The following is a 17,242-nucleotide window of genomic DNA, read 5'->3' as shown; positions in this document are numbered from 1 at the left end:
AATTGGAGATATGAATAAAGTATTTAGGATAGCATCTCACATATTACATTTTTAAAATTAAAATTAATGAACAATGCATCTTTGTATTTATCCCAGAGGTTAGTACAATGTCATATATAATAGTAGTGCTAAAGGTTTGGCTGAATGAATAAGCAAGGTTAACCAGATACTGACAAAAATGGTGGTTAGGTCAGGAATTTATCTGTTCCTGGATTGTTCTATCAACCTTTCTTGGTTTTTCCTTTCTTTAAATTTCTGTTCTAGGCTTCAGAGATAAGAAGAAAGGATCAGTGATAGTGGGTAAGTGAAAGTTTTTGTTTTTGTTTTAAATCATCAAATGTTTTTCTAGTAATTCAGTGGGAAACTAAAGTGGGGGAGAGTAAAAATGAGAACCCCCCAGTGCTCTCAGGATACTTTGGTTCTTTTGTTTTTTTGGTGGGGAGATGGAGTCTCTCTCTGTCACCTAGGCTGGAGTGCAGTGGCACGATCACTGCAATCTTCACCTCCTGGGTTCAAGAGATTCTCCCGCCTCAGCCTCCTGAGTAGCTGGGATTACTGGCACACACCACCAAACCCGGCTAATTTTTGTATTTTTAGTAGAGACAGGGTTTCACCATGTTGGTCAGACAGGTCTTGAGCTCCTGACCTCAAGTGATCCACCCACCTCGGCCTCCCAAAGTGCTGGGATTACAGGCATGGGCTACCATGACTGGCCAGTTCTTTTCTATCATTATACTTTCCAAACTATATTATTGTCATTATTTATGTGACTGTATCCTCCACTAGATTATAAACCTGGACCAGAAATCATCTATTGGTTCACTTACCAAATATTTATTTTGTACCTACTTTATGTCAGGCACTGTTCTAAGTACTGGTAATGTAACAATGAATAAAACAGACAGAATGTCTTGAATCTGGAAACATAGTTGATGCTTATGTTTATGGAATAAATGAACGGGAAGTTCTTACAATATGGGAATCTTCAAAGCTCCCAGGATATAAATTTCTGGTCCTTAGTAGTACCATTATTGAAGAAAGAGTACACTTACATAAGCATATATGCATTTTGTTTCCATTGTTCTTAGTTTTTCAATGACTCCTAAGATTCCCTGAGGGTTATACAGCTATTTCAAAGCACTAGAGACTCTTACTGGCTGCAATGGACACATAGGTTTCCTCAGTCTTTATGACAAGAGATTCCTATTTAAAACACTGCCTGCACAGGAAAAACCTATCATACAAACAGTGACACTTCTGAGAATGAAAACCTCACAATAATTATGCCAGAACATCAAGTAAAATCTGAGACCGACTCAACAAACCAGTGTGTACGGACACTCCACTAGACCTCTCATTTCCACTGAGAATGTAATTGCTTCTAGCATAGAAGACTCACACCACCTATGTTCATCTTCATAAAATGCTAAGTTATCCTTCAAGTCAAAAATAAGCTTTTCCCAAACCAAACCAAATTTTTATTTCCAACTCTGTAGGTAGCTAGTGCTTTCTGGGAAAGGGCCTGTAAATGTGCATTGTAGAGCATCCAGAATCCAAACTGAAGCATAACAAATTCCGTTTTCTAATCAAACAATTAGAACTGGTTTCTCTTGATTTAAATTTCAGTAGGCTCAAAGTAATTAAGTACCAAACTGTTTTCACACAGATTTCCAAATAGAAACTCAAAGTACAAAATGAAAAATGTAATCCTTTAAAAGCTAAAACATCAGCTCAGAAAAATACATAATCTTTAAAATTATTAAATAATATATTTCCTAGATAGATTAAAAACTATGAAGACAAAAAGTTAAAAGATACAGAGGTCATGATAGAAGTTATTGCTCCTTTCACATCTGACTTGTCTGTCCTACATCTGTTGAACCCTGTAGGCAGATTTACAAAAACTTACAGTCTAGATATTGACTTTTTTTTGTTGCTTCAAGAAGTTATCTAAAAATGCATGGTGTTTCAAAATCCACACTAAATTTTTGGGGAGCACTGATGTAATAATTTTATTACCGTTTCAGTCTCTTTAGGAAATACATGATTAACCGCATGACACTATACACCAATACTCTTACTTCACATTTGATTACACCAAAACGCACACAGAACTCAAATTTTCTAAAATTATATTAACTATTATATTAGGTTTAAAAGCGCCTGCTGGTTTAAAATGTTTGTCTATTAAAACTTGAATATGTGATATATATCCCAACTCTTCTAATCTTAGAAAAAGTGTAATGATGTGGTACTTTATGTACAGTGGATAATCACTTAGGATTATTTATTTTCCCTCACAACTTAATATAAATATATATTTTTGACTTGATGTACTGACCCATTCAACTAAGTATTAAAAAACTCATTAGATGTATAACAATATACTAAGAACTTGCCTAAAACAACAGAACTTCATACAGACCTCAAAATAGTTTCTTAAAAGCATAATTCCAGGATCACTCATTTAAAATTCAAAATATTACCTACTCTAAAATCTGTAGACACAATAATCCTCCAAATTAAAAAACATCTAAAACCATTTGTAATGTGTGTGCCATATTTCGGAGATACTACAGAGGGAACTGCTGACATAGATAATATAGTATGCTGAATTCATATAGTAACTTGAGGTCCTATTAATCTTTAATATTTTTAAGTTTTAGGTAATAAGTTTTTATTTTTCAAGGAGAAAAAAGAGAGTAAGGAAACTGAGGAATTTTTTTTTTTTTTTGCTTTGGCTACAATCAATTTATTTGTATCAAAAACACAGGACACATGGCCAGGCACAGGCGCTCATGCCTGTAATCCCAGCACTTTGGGAGGCCAAGGCGGGCAGATCATCTGTGGTCAGGAGTTCAAGACCAGCCTGGCCAACATGGTGAAACCTCGTCTGTACTAAAAATACAAAATTAGCCAGGCATGGTGGTGTGCACCTGTAATCCCAGCTACTTGGGAGGCTGAGGCAGGAGAATCTCTTGAACCCAGGAGGTGGAGTAAGCCGAGATTGTGCCATTGCATTCCAGCCTGGGCAACAAAGAGTGAAGCTCCGTCTCAAAACAAAACAAAGGACACAGAAAACTTTCCCATTTAGGACACTAAAAGAATCAGCAGCGAAGGCAGAGCATATACGTAACTAAGGTATTTCTTACATTTTCATTTAATAGTTGTTCTATAATACAACTTTTTAGTATCCTGTACTCCAAGCTAAACCATTCCTTCCTAAAAAGTCTTTATAATCCTGTGGCCGCTATAGGTATAATTCCTTTTTATGTTAAAAGGATTCAGTTTTTTCCAATCGACACCATTACTGGAAAACGCTTACCTTTTTTCTATGCATGCTTCTACATATAGCTAAGAATTATAAGGCAGAAAACAGAAGACTACTGAAGTTTAGGTTTGAAAGATTTGATTTTTCCATCTGTAGTCAGTTAATTACTGTGAGAGTAACGTGTCAAATTTTTAACCTGAAGTTAAAAAATTAAGTGATATGACAGGATGAAATAAAGTAAAACATTTAAGTAAATGGTATACCAGAGGGTTCCATGAATATTTTATGACAAAGGCTCTTTACTTAAACATCTATGAACAATTTTGAGGAGGAAAATTTCAAAGAAACATTCTAACTGATGAAATGGATTGAAATTTGCTACCAACAGCTACTAAGCCACCTATATCGCTCATGGTTTTAAACCATAACTATGCTAACTTTCCCTCTGTTATTTGAAATAATGATGAATCAAACATTTCCTAGACTCAATTAAATTATGGCCAATAATAATAAGTGATTGAGAACTCTTATCTTACAGAAGCACATACACAGTTTTCAAACCAAGTACCAAAATTAATGCCTGATATAAACAATATGTGCCTGAACTATAAGGTAAAAAATGGATATAATGAATTAACTAAGTGTTCAATGAAGAGAACCTAAATATATTTGGCTTTTATTCAATATACCCATATTCACCAATTAACTTACATAGAAACATTCTTTCCTCACATATGGCCTATGTGCAGTAAAGGGTTAACTCGGCAGACCTGGGCTGTCCAAACCCTGCTCATTCCAAAAGTCTTCAAGACTGGCCCCGGACTTTTGGGAAATAACCTTGGGTCACTGCAATATCCACCTGATAATAGTATCTTAGTATACCTGGGGCTTTGGCCATGCCAGATAGTTTATGTTAACAATATGATACATGGTGAATGCCTGTCTTTGCCTGGGCCTTGGGCTATGCTATATTAGTTTGACCTCTGGAGGGGAAGGGAAAAAGGAGGGCTGGAGACTGAGCAGCTAAGGTCACTCACATGGGGGCTTCATGCCTATATGACTGACCCACAATAAAAACCCTGAACACCAAGGCTCAGGTAAACTTCCCTGGTTGGCAACACTTGCCCATGTTGTCATATATCATTACTGGGAGAATTAAGCACTGTCCATGCAACTACATTGGGAAAGGACAAATGAAAACTTCATGCCAGACTCTCTAAATTGTTTTCCTTTCTTGATTTTAGTCTGTATCTTTTTTGCTATAATAAACTGTAACCATGAGAATAACAGACCTCCTGGGCTCAGCTGATCCTTCTGCCTCAGTCTCTCGAGTGGCTGGGACTACAGGCATGTGCCACTACACCCAGCAAATTTTTTTTTTTTTTTTTTTTTTTTTGTAATTTTGGTAGAGACAAGGCCTTGCTATATTGCCCAGGCTGTTCTCCACCTCCTGGGCTCAAGCGATCTGCCCACCCTGCCTCAGCCTCCCAAAGTGCTGGGATTACACGTGTGAGCCACTGTGCCCAGCCATATTACTTTTTATTTTTTATTATTATTTTTTTCAAATATTTTCCATTCATGGATGCAGTCTTACATCTATGGAGGGCTGACTAGCATTCAAGAGCTTTTGGTTTAAAAGATCAAAACATCCCAGCAGTGTTGATCAGTGACAATTCTATTATCATATAAGATTTCCCAAATCCTTAGCCAGCTTAGTTATCTTGGGAAGCTCTTAATTGTTCCTATTTTCTCAGGAAGTTATCAAAGATAACAACCTCATATGGAATTACCTACCCCCTGTGTAAGAATGAGATTTTCATTACCTCACTGGTGAATCAGAAAAAGTATCTCACTATTACATGGGTTTCCATTCTGAGTCATAGGTCTAAAGTATTAATAAAAAAGCCTAGAGTTTGAATAAACTGCATAATCATGAGCTTACCAAAATCAATGACTTAGGATTTCCTGTCTTTTATTTAAAGCTTTACCAAGTTAAATGTGGAATGGAAACTGGTAACACTTTGCCCAGGAATGTCAGGGAGGTTAACTTATGTCTCAGTTTTTTTCATGCACAGTCCCAGGAGCTATTACCATGCATTATTTTATTATTACCATGGAGCTATCACCAGGCATTATTTTATCATTATTTTATAGTTCATTATTATTCACAATGTCTAACATACTATTTTTAAACATTAACAGTAGTAACAGGAGAACGTTACGGGCTCTATCCTGAGAATCACATAGGTAAGGGCTGAAAGCAAGACTACACAGTCAGAATATCTGGAACCAAATCTCCATCCCCACACTTACTAGCTCTGTGATCTTGGTCAATTTCTTACCTTTTGTGCCTCAATTTCCTCTTCTGTAACATGGGAATAATCATAATACCTTCCCCAGAGGATGTTTGTAGGATTAAATTAAACATATGTGTAAAGAGCTTCGAATTGTGCCTGGCATCTGATAAAAACTATATAAGTAAAGGCTATTAGGTCAATATCACCACTACCACCACCACCATTCTAAGGAAAATAAGACAACTTAACTTACATTAATCCTGTAATTTTTATCTTACCCCAAGTGTTATAAGAAAGGGCAGTATTACTCTCTTAACTGACAGGCAGCTGTTGCACAGTGGTAAAAGCACTTCCCTGGGTTCTACTACAACAAAGCTGCCTCAATGGTTTCATCTGCAAAATGGGGATGGTAATAATCTATCTCATAAGGCTGTGTGGGGATTAATTATCTGTTCAGATGTTCTGTTCTGTGGCATCACCACACAGAATATGTTGATAATATTGAGCTCTGCCAGACACTTAGGATTTCAAAATTACCTGGTTCCAGGTACTCAATCACTTCTGCAAGGATGAGATTTAAAATACTTGAAGGCATGAACCCCAAAAGGTGCTAGAAGAACAAATTAATTTTAAAAATTGTCCCCTTCTTTCACATTCCCTGGTTAGGATACATTTCTTCAAAATAGTCAATGTGTGGAGGTTGGAGTATGTCAAGGGCAGAGAGTACCTGAGAAAAGGAAAAAAAAAGTCAAATTTAGAGAACTAAAAAGGAAACAAAATTCACCATAAAAGCAAGTAAATACTAACAACTCTTTAATGATTTAAAGCTTAGTTACAATTGCCCACTGAAAATTAAATTCATCTGTCAAGAAACACAGTCCTAAACATTAAGATGGATTTGTAAACTTACTATCCAAAAGACTTACAAAATGAGAGAGGCAATTGGGTTACACCACATGCAACCAAAATCCCTGCACAGGAGAGTTTTTGAAATAAACGTCCTATTTTAAAGAATCAACGTTACTCTAAGAGTGTGAGGAGCCACATCTGTCATTCATTCCTTTATTCCTCTGTTCAACAAACCTTTACTATGTGCATTCTACCTGTCAAGCACTAAGCTTTTAGATTACCCTGTTGAACAAAATAGGCATCATCTCTGCTCTCATGACTACAGAAGAGGTAAGCACTAAACAAACAAATAGTTACAGATATGTAATTACAACATCTATTACTCTGGAGGAAAAATGTAAAGAAGGGTAGAGAGAAAAAGCTTCCCTGGGTAACACTACTCTAGAATTTGAAGGCTGAGTAGGAGTTGGTCGACGGGCAGGCAGTGTAAAGACACTGAGGCAGATTCTAGAAACAGAAAAACTAGTGCTTATGGAATATAGAGGGTAGGAAGAAAATAGACTAACATAAAGTAGAAAAGGAAGGTATGAAATACACTACACAAAGTCTTTAAATCATACTAAGCATTTTCGATTTTATTCCAAGATTCTTGTAAGAAAAGAAGTCACTAGGGTGAGGAAAAAAGACTTTACGACGCAAGTCCTTTATAAAAGCAGCATAGTACCCGTGTAACTTCTGCCATCAAAACATAACAAACAAATCCCCTCCCAGCTGTCTTGCTAAGCTAATGAGAAATACCAAGCTCAAAGGACATGGAAGAAATGATTAACAGGAAATAAATTGTGTGGTACTAGTTCAAATTTTATGATCTGTAGCTTAAATTTTTTTTTTTTTTAATTATAGAGAACTTCAAACATATAAAAGTGGGCAGAATAGTATAAACAATACCCATGTAATCAATACCTGGCCTCAGTTATTCACACACATGAACATTTTTATTTTATCTCTATCCTTTACTCTCCCTATATAAATCTCAAGCATATACCAAACTTATTTCAGTCATAATCAGTATCTCTAATAAAAAAAAGTTTAAAATTACAATGATCAAATCTAAAATGTAAATGTTTAAAAACATCATCAAATATCCAGTTCTCAAATTTCCTATTTTCTCATATTAAAAAACAGTTTGTTAGTCTAAATCAGGAGCTAAATAAGATTTACATAGTATGACTGATAATCCAAAGGTTTCTCCACCATTTCTTTTTCATTTCCTCTTGTAATTTATGTGTAGAAGAAACCTGGTTCATTTTAAAGGTTATTCTTGTTTCAGTCAAGCATTTCTCACTATAAATTTTAAGCAAAAATTTATTTTATGAATTAAAGCCTATTGTAATGAAAAATTCTTCACTCACTTTAAAGCCAGTTAGAGGCTTTTAAATAGTTTAGATGTTTTTATAAGGAATATCTATCTTTCCTTTTGAATTAAAATGTTTATATTTAGAATTCTGGTATAAACAGAAAATAAGAGATTTTCCAGTTTCTTTGAAGAGTAATTTTTTTCATATGACAGATACATTATTTCATTTCTATGTATTTTTTAAACCTATAATTAGCCAGCTATATTTTTTAAACCAATAAATTCACATAAATTTCTCATTATGTGCCAGAACAATTTTTAACATGAATATCTGACAACTGAGGAAGGCAGTTAGAAATTAGTGTTTTACTTGACATCTTTCGGACTCTAAACTCTGTATCTGAGCAACACACATCCTGTCTAAGGGGGAAACAGAATGCAATGAGTGACAGTGTCCATTATACAAAGCTATTTTACACTTCAAATCTATCTGCTATAATTAGAGGTTATCTAGAAGAAAGTGACAACCATACATTTTAAACCTTGATAGAGAAGAATGAGGCTTTCTTACTCCATATTTGATGAGGCCTTTTGTAAAAAAGCCATATAAAACAGGGATAGACATTTGCACTACAGCATTTAGTTGTGATTGTTAGTTCGAAAGGTACAATATTTTAAACTATGCCTGGAATTTTTTTAAACGCCTGTTGTTTTATCCTCCTGCTCTTTCTACTCCAAAATGTTTATCAGAGGATGGCATTCTACAGTGCTTCTAGGTGGTAAAAACAGTATTTAGATCAGTAACGATCTAGGAATCTCAAAAGCACGTAAATGAGTGAGAAGGTATAGTGGCAGAGTTCGAAACTCCAGACTTCATTTAAATAGCTGGCGATCCTCTATAAACCCCACTAATATTTGAGGGAATAAAGTACATGAGATTAGCCTTAAGATATAAATAGGTGGACGCTTATAAAGACTTTGGCTTGTAAAGAGTTGAAATATCCTCAAATACCACGCTCTTCAAAGGATTTCAAATACAAAAAAAATGCAAGCAAACTTGTCTAATTAAAACATGAATTAATGTTATGTCTTTAAATGATAGTCACTGCCAAACACATTTCTTAACAGTGTCTCTGCACATTTCACAAATCTTTTAAGAAACATAAAAGCTCATTATGTTAGCTGCTTTTTAGGACTTTAACCTCTGTGATGTTAGAAGATTCACTATAAACTGGTTACATAAGAAAATAGCTTAGTTTCAGTCAGCCCTTTATCAATAAAATAATTAATTGCTGTGAATAATCTCAATCCTAACTATAAAGACAAGAAATTTATCTGTTCATTCATAGAATCAACATTTATTGAGTTTCTACTCCACCAAAGACTCAAAGACAAGAATAAGACACCTATAAGGAACACAGTTAAATCCCATTTAGCAAAGGAGCTACTCTTTTCTCACTCTCTCCCCACAACAGATTCTAGATTCTAAGTTTTTTACGGTAGAGACTATATTATTATTATTATTTTTTATAGAGTTGTAGCATAAGGTATACAAATCCTGACTGTAACTTGATGAATTTTTATATACACACATATTTCCATGTAAATACCACCCAGGTTAAGAAATTAGGCATTTTAGCCCCTTTGCTTTTTTTTTTTTTTTGAGACGGGAGTCTTGCTCTGTTGCCCAGGCTGGAGGGCAGTGGCATGACCTCGGCTCACTGCAACCTCTGCCTCCTGGATTCAAGCGATTCTCCTGCCTCAGCCTCCCAGGTAGCTGGGACTACAGGCATGCGCCACCACGCCCAGCTAATTTTTGTATTTTTAGTAGAGAGGGGGTTTGACCATGTTGGCCAGGCTGGTATCGAACTCCTGACCTCGTGATCCACCCACCTCGGCCTCCAAAGGTGCTGGGATTACAGGCATGAGTCACTGCGCCCAGCCCATTTGCCCTTTTTTCAGTCAAAACCCATCCTGGCACTGTTTTTACTTCTGTCACCAAAGATTCATTTTGTGTGTTATTGAACTTTACACAAACTGCATAATAAAGAGTAAAGTCTTTTGTGTATAGATTCTTTCATTTACTGTTACGCCTGTGAGATTCATTCATGTTCCTGTGTGAATCAGTGGTTTATCCTTTTTGGTGATGTGTAGTGTGCTATTATTCAACTGGACTATATTACAAAGTACTTATCCAGAGTGCTGTTGGCAAACATTCATACTGTTTCCAATTTCTAGCTATTATGTATAATGCTGCTACGAACATTTTTGTACACTCTTTTGGTAAATATATGCATTCATTTCTCTTGAGTGTATACTAAACAGAATTGCTGGGTCATTGGGTAGGTGTATATTTAGCTTTAGTACAAACTGCCAGTTTTCTGAAGTAGTTTTACAAATTTATGCTCTCACTAGCAATGGATTAGAATTTCAGTTGATCTACGTCCTTGCCAACAGTTGGTATTGTCAGTCTTTTTAATTTCAGCCAGTCTGTTGGGTACATAGGGTTAACTCAATGTCGTTTTAATTTACATTTCTCTGATGAATAATGACTTTGAACACTTTGATATGTTATCCTCTTTTGTGAAATTTTTCATTAAGTCTTTGGGCAAAACATCTTCAGTTATAGAAGCTCTTTATATATGATATTTAGATATATAATTCAGTCTGAAAAATATCAAGTAAAACATTTATTTCTAATTGTCTTCCTCAAACACTGAATATTTATTTTAAAAATTGTTCTAGCCCATATCTGGAAATAAGTATTTTATTGGATATATGTCTGAGGTCTGTCTTTTCATTCTCTTAACTTTTGATGAACATTTAGTTCTTAACATTAATGTTAACAGAAATTAACATTAATGGTGTCCAATTTAACAATTTTTTATGGCTGTTTTATCTGTCCAGTTAAGACATCTTTGCTTATCTCAGTCATGAAGATATTTGCCTATGTTTTATTCTAGGAGTTTTATTATTTTACCTTTCATATATAAGTGTATGATCCATTTTGAATTAATTTATGTATATGGTATATGGCTAAGGTTAATTTTTTAAATATGGATATCTCATGGACTCAGAACTGTTTATTGAAATGGTCATCCATTCCCCACTGGATTATAGTGGCACCTTTCTTGCAAATCAGGTGAACATGTATGTGGTATGCCAGTTTAGAAACTTTCTGTTTCTGTTGCTCCTTGGATTCAGTCTCAATATCGGACAACAGTCTCAATACCTGGTAGTATGAATTTCTAACTTTATTTAACATCTTTAAGATTGTCTGGGCTATTTTAGATCTTTTGCATTTCCATAAGTTTTAGGATATTTGTCAATTTCCATACACATATAGACATAAAACCCTGCTGGGACTGTGATTAAGATTACACTAAAATGTATAGCTCTACTTGCGAAGAAAAGACCTATCAATCACATTGAGTCTTCCAATCCATGAACATGGGAGACCATATTATTTTAAATATGACAGTAATCTGCCCAGAACCACAAAATTTAGGCACACAGCAAACAAAACCAAATTCCTTGAAAAGTAACATACCTCTAGAGCATCTTTTGCTTTTTCCAACTCCTTAGCAGCACAACAGTTATTATTAGTTAGCACTTAGTATTACCAATGTCTGAACAGCATGTCTGTATTAAGAGATAGGCCATATCTGCTTTTCCCATATTGTATGATTCTGTAACCTACTTATGAACCGAAAGGGGTGTTGTATGAGTTAGGTCAGACTATACAAAGGAAAATGAATGAAGTTTCTTTGTCTCATTCTAGCCCTCTCTGGAGCACTCCAGAGCTAGGACAAGAAAAATTAACCCCGAGAGAGATCACAGAAGTTATCATTCCAGGCCCTTAGATTTCTTTTTTTCTGTCACTTTCATTCACTCACTCACTCTTCAAATAGAATGGCTGCCTACTGTATACTTAGTGTTATTGTCTAAAGACAAGAAAAACGTCCAAGACTTGTGTCACAGGGGCTCTTGGCAGGAATCAACAGACCCTAAGGGGGCTCTAAATGGGCTTTAGAGGACAAGCGAAAGCCTAAAATGACATTAAAATTGTATATATGTCCATTTTTCTGAGAGGATTCATAGCTTTCATCACAAAGATGCAAAAAACCTAAATCATCACTTTCCCTGCTGATCATATGATAACTATGCATGTGTATACACACAAGCACAAATGGGTAGACAGAAGATTCTGCCAGATTTTACAAAAGCTCAGATAGATACTAGTAATAAGCCTAAACACCAATTTTTAGAAAGCGAAACCCATTTCTGTTTCCCCAAGTTACTTCATCAAGGTGAACGTGTTCTTTAAGATGGCAAAGTAGGTACTCAGATGTGTGTGTGTATGTGTGTAAAAATTCAGTCAGATCACCTGAAATCAATGAATTTGATACAGTGACTTTGAAGGTTCCTTTCAAAAGAAAATCCAAAGCCTCTCAGGCTTTGTTACTATTCTCTGACACATAAAAAGCCATCCAAATTAAAATCCAACCTTCCTAAAATGACCAAAATCTTTCTAAATGCCATTTTTGTCATGACATTCCTCTCTGTTTCAATCAAATCTTGTTCTCAAAAGGCTCATATTAAGATTTTTCTTCTCTGTGTTTGATGCATCTTTGAGTTTCTAAGTTCACAACAATTTTTCTCTCTTCTTATTATGGTACTCGCCTGACACCTGAGAAGTTTTAAAAAATCACAGATACCTGGGCCTCAATCCCAGAGATTACAACTTAGTAGGTGTGAGGTAAGACCCATGAATCTGTGTTTTAAGGCCCCCCTCTCCAGGGAATCTTTGAATACATTTCTAGGTTTTGGTTGTCCAGAGCTTTGCTATGCACACAGCTGTCCTGGCTTAATGTTTAACCAGGGAGGCAACGCTCCCATAGTACTTTTATCATAGTAGTTATCACATTATGAAAATAATTTCAACTATTTGAAGATAAAGACATCAGAAGCTAATGTAGTTTAGGCATATAGGATGTGCATAACAAATGTTTACTGAATTAATGAATATGGGTTCTACAGTAAGACAGATTTACAGTCCAGTCTGTGCCACCTTAACCTTGGGCAAGCTACGTAACTCCAAGCCTTTGGTTCCTCCTCCACAAAGTAAGGTTAACAAGCCCTATATGACAAGATTTTTAAGGAGTAAATTAATTAATATATGTAAAGCATCTAGCATATCTCCTGACACACAGCAATATTAAACACACCTCTTCAAAAAGGAAGCGTTTTAAGTCTTTATTGTATCTTCTACATGACCTAGCACTGCACTCCTTACATAGGACACAATAAATAAACATTTGCTGCCTTAACTAGATCAAATACCAGTTGTCTCTTAGACTGGCATTCCACACATACTAGGTATGCTGGCCCTGAGATCCTTTTGGAAATAGATCTCAGAGATAGCAGAGATCCATTATATATAAAATAGTGGTGCTGTGCCATCTTCAACTATGTGCCTCACTTTTAAACACTTTCACAGATGTCACAGGTACTCTTCTATGATAGAGCTCAGCAGCTCCAAACAGTGGTTGTGTGTATGTTGAGCAGATTTATATGCATTAAAAAAATTTAATTTCTGCAACAATTATATACAGTTATTTCTGCTTTTACCATGCCTGCTTTGAATATGAAAAAACTTAAAGCTTGGAGAAGTTAATGTCCAAGATGCATCAGTAAAAAACATTAGAACCAAAATTCAAACCTAGTTCTGACTTTAAAGCATAGCTCTTAGAAACTATATTAGAATTGCTTGTATGTTTTAATCGGTGCGATTTTCACAAATTCAGTTTATTTTTCTTACACTGCTCCCTTTGACACTGTCTTTGTAACTTAATTAGTTATTAGGAATGAGTCTTGAGCAAAAATACCAACTAGACAAACAGCAGTTTATTATACCACCCCTCCTTTATAGAAGAGGCCAAGGTTGGTCTGAATATAGCAAGCCATTGACATCATTAGTAAGTACATTTCTTTTTTGTCTTTTTTTTTTTTTTTTTGAGATGGTATCTTGCTCTGTGCCCAGGCAGTGTCGTGATCTTGGCTCACTGCAACCTCTGCCTCCCAGGCTCAAGCGATCCTCCCACCTCAGCCTCCTGAGTAGCTGGGACTGTAGGCGTGTGCCACCGAACCCAGCAAATTTTTTATTTTTTGTAGAGACAGGGTTTTGCAACGTTGCCCAGGCTGGTCTTGAACTCCTGGACTCAAAAGATTCAGCTGCCTTGGCCTCCCAAAGTGCTGAGATTACAAGCATAAGCCACTGCACCCGGCCCTGAGTAAGCAAATTTCTGATGCCACCCTTCAGATATTTCTTCATCATGGACACCTTTACTTGAGTCTCTGACAATGAAAGAAGGTCTGCACTCTTTGATACTGAGGTGACACACTAAGGTAAGGTCAAGAAATAACTAATAAATAACTAGACATTATTCTAAATTATTTCTAAAATCTGAGGAATTGGTAGTAAAATAGTAACTCAAACGGTATTTTGTTTTGTGTTGTGGTTTTTCTTTTAGAGATGGAGTCCTGCTTTGCACTCAGACTGAAGTGCAGGGGTGATCACAACTCACTACAACCTTGAATTCCTGGCTCAAGTGATCTTCCCGCTTCAGCCTCCCAAATAGCTGAGACTACAGATCTGTGCCACCACACCCAGCTAATTTAAAAAACTTTCTTCTTTAGAGATGAGGTCTCGTTACATTGTCCAGGCTGGTCTTGAACTCCTGGACTCAAGTGATCCTACCACCTCAGCCTTCTGAGTAGCTAGGATTACAGATGCAGCCATTGTCCCCGGCTTCAAGTGGTATTTTGAAATGTATTAAAACAAGCACATTGCAAGGCAGTTCCAATTGACTAAAACACAGCAATACCCTTTAAAAAAAAATAAGGCAAGAGAATTTCAAGAAGAATAATCAATAAAATGAAATATGTCAAACCAAGGAGCTTCGAGTGAACCATATGGTAAGTTTAGTACTTCAGTTTTAACAAATACCTCAAACTTTTGCAAATTTGCTTCTTAAGTGAGACCAAACTTTTGGCCAAAGTTCTCAAGTTTTTTGTGCAAATAAGTACTCAGACTCATAAGAAATCATAATTTTTTTTTCTGATGTTTTTATTGTGGCAATTAAAATAGCATAGGTTGAGGATTATATAAAGAATTTGAGGCAGTTTTTCTTTTCACATGAAAATGAAAACATATTCTAATGCTGGCAACCTCCAGGTAAATTTTACATGTATCAAATTTTTAATTCAGGATTAGTTGAAGCTCTGTCAAAACACAATGAGTCTATTTGTAAGTCTTCACGTCTCTAAACACAGCCAAAAATAAGCTAGCCTATGTTAACTTAAGGGATGTACTGGGATGTACTGTTTTTATAGGAGAAACTGTTTCCCACATCTCTAACTTAATCTCTGATTTAAAATATTATGAGATAAAGATAAAGCACTTAAAATCAAGGGTCAATTATTTCCACTTAAATCACTCACTACATAAATCACTACAGTCTATTTTTGTGTTGAATATTAGTATTATTCCTCGGCTAAATATCAATATTTGCTTTGTATCAATCAATATTTATCTGTCAATCAATCAATCTTAGAATTCACTTGAATTCACTTACACTTGCTCATCGTTCAGTCACAAAAAGGGTCTAATTTGTCTCAGGTTTCCAAGCACCTCAATAAAAACTTTGGTTGTGGTTTCTATTAATAACCTATTTTCCCTACAAATACATGCTCCTTTTCTATGGGCTTTAAACATATTTAATAGCTTGTATTCTTAGAATTAAAAAAGACATTCAGATTGACAAATGAGAGTGCACACCACATTCCAGAAGCCAATGTGAAACTCCTGATTTGAGGTTTAGAGCTTGTGCATGTCATATAATTCATAGTGTAATTTTCAAACCTTCAAATAAAATGCTCATAAAATGGACTCCCCAGGTGTGTCTAATATGCTAAGGTTGAAAACCACTAATCTCAATAGTGAAAATTTAAGACAGTCATAGAGAGACATAAAGAGTATATATAAAAGGAGAGCAAAGCACTGAAAGACTACAGCTTAGAAAATTCTGTATGCGTGCATCTCTTCCAATAAGAATGTATGAATTGAAAGCCTAACAATAAGTATTCTCCTATAACCTCACTGGTGCGCTTATTTCTTTTCACATTTTGGCATAAAACTGTAGCCAATTTCCAAATTTTACTTATAGGTGCCCTTTTAAACTCTCATTTGCTCTTTACTAATTGAATGCAGGAGGCTTAGGAAATAGTTTCCCCCAAATACCAATTTCACTTACATTATCATGCTTAAAAAAACACAACATCTTCAATTCCCGGAAGACCCTTTTGCAAGAGACCAGATTCTGGAAGACGTTGGGCATCTTTTTGAGTGCTACTCTCTTTCCATCTCTTGGATCTGTTACTGACCTAAAGAAGCAGTATTTGGGGAAGGGGGAAAAAAAAAACAGAGAAATCAGTTCCACACCTTGTTTTCCAATGTTTCAGATCATGACAATATCTTTATCTTAAAACACTCAACATTAAGTCCACTTAATGAAGCTTAAGGTGTCAGTGAGAAAGATAAAAAAGTACACACTAACAATTAAAGAGAATGTTTGGTCACCCAAGTCATCTGCCATGCTTTAAAAAAAAATTCCCTGTCTAAATTTATATAAACACTTACTCCTTCTGAGAAGTCACTTTATACATCTGAGGTAGGAGAGGTATTAGTGGTAAAGCCATTTTAAAGACAGGAAAAAACAAACATACAGAAATCGTATAGATAATATTAATTTGATAAAAGTCAAATTAGTTTTGTGCTTTATTTTCAGAACTACATTGAGAGGGAAGACATGTTCAAACACAATTTAAATATTTTGACTTCTTATGTATATGAACATCTTTTAGTAATACAGATTTCAATATAAGCAGCAGTTGAACAATTTCCCCTCCTTAGAAGTCTGGGTGCCAGCTTAGGGATCCCTCTAGCTCCCAAGTAACGATAACTTCATCCCTTTTATTTCCCAGCTCTTAGTGTGGTAGTTGCTTCTTGTAGTTACTATCTCTTTAACAACTGTGTCCCCCACCACCCGCCCCTTTTAGCCTTCTAACGCCTATATAACCAATTTCCTGTATTATATTTCCCTATGTTTGAAACAGGAGTGTGGTTTCTGTTTTTTTGACTGAACCCAGTTGATACATATTAACCAAACAGTTAAAAGAATATCAGGCCGGGCTCAGTGGCTCACGCCTGTAATCCCTGTACCTTGGGAGGCCAAGGTGGGTGGATCACCTGAGGTCAGGAGTTTGAGACCAGCCTGGCCAACATGGCAAAACTCAGTCTCTACCAAAAATACTAAAATTAGCTAGGTGTAGTGGCGGGTGCCTGTAATCCCAGCTACTTGGGAGGCTGAGGCACAAGAATCGCTTGAACCTGGAGGCGGAGGTTGC

At 35.7% G+C, this 17,242-nt stretch overlaps 1 protein-coding gene across 2 annotated transcripts in view; it reads right to left on the bottom strand.

Annotated features, from left to right (window-relative positions):
* Nucleotides 1–17,242, bottom strand: part of NLK (nemo like kinase) — a 159,731-nt gene that overhangs the window by 55,708 nt on the left and 86,781 nt on the right. For both annotated transcript variants that reach the window (XM_008010765.3, XM_008010766.3), the window contains exons 2-3: nt 16,090–16,219; nt 6,240–6,295 (exon numbers count right to left, since the gene is read on the bottom strand). In XM_008010765.3, the coding sequence (XP_008008956.1) occupies nt 6,240–6,295; nt 16,090–16,219 (186 nt within the window). The remainder of the gene's footprint in view (nt 1–6,239; nt 6,296–16,089; nt 16,220–17,242) is intronic.

This window comes from Chlorocebus sabaeus, chromosome 16 (genome assembly GCF_047675955.1).
Source record: "Chlorocebus sabaeus isolate Y175 chromosome 16, mChlSab1.0.hap1, whole genome shotgun sequence".
NCBI classification, from domain to species: domain Eukaryota; kingdom Metazoa; phylum Chordata; class Mammalia; order Primates; family Cercopithecidae; genus Chlorocebus; species Chlorocebus sabaeus.
The sequence above is the reverse complement of the archived record's forward strand: the minus strand, read 5'-3'. Positions and strand labels throughout refer to the sequence as shown.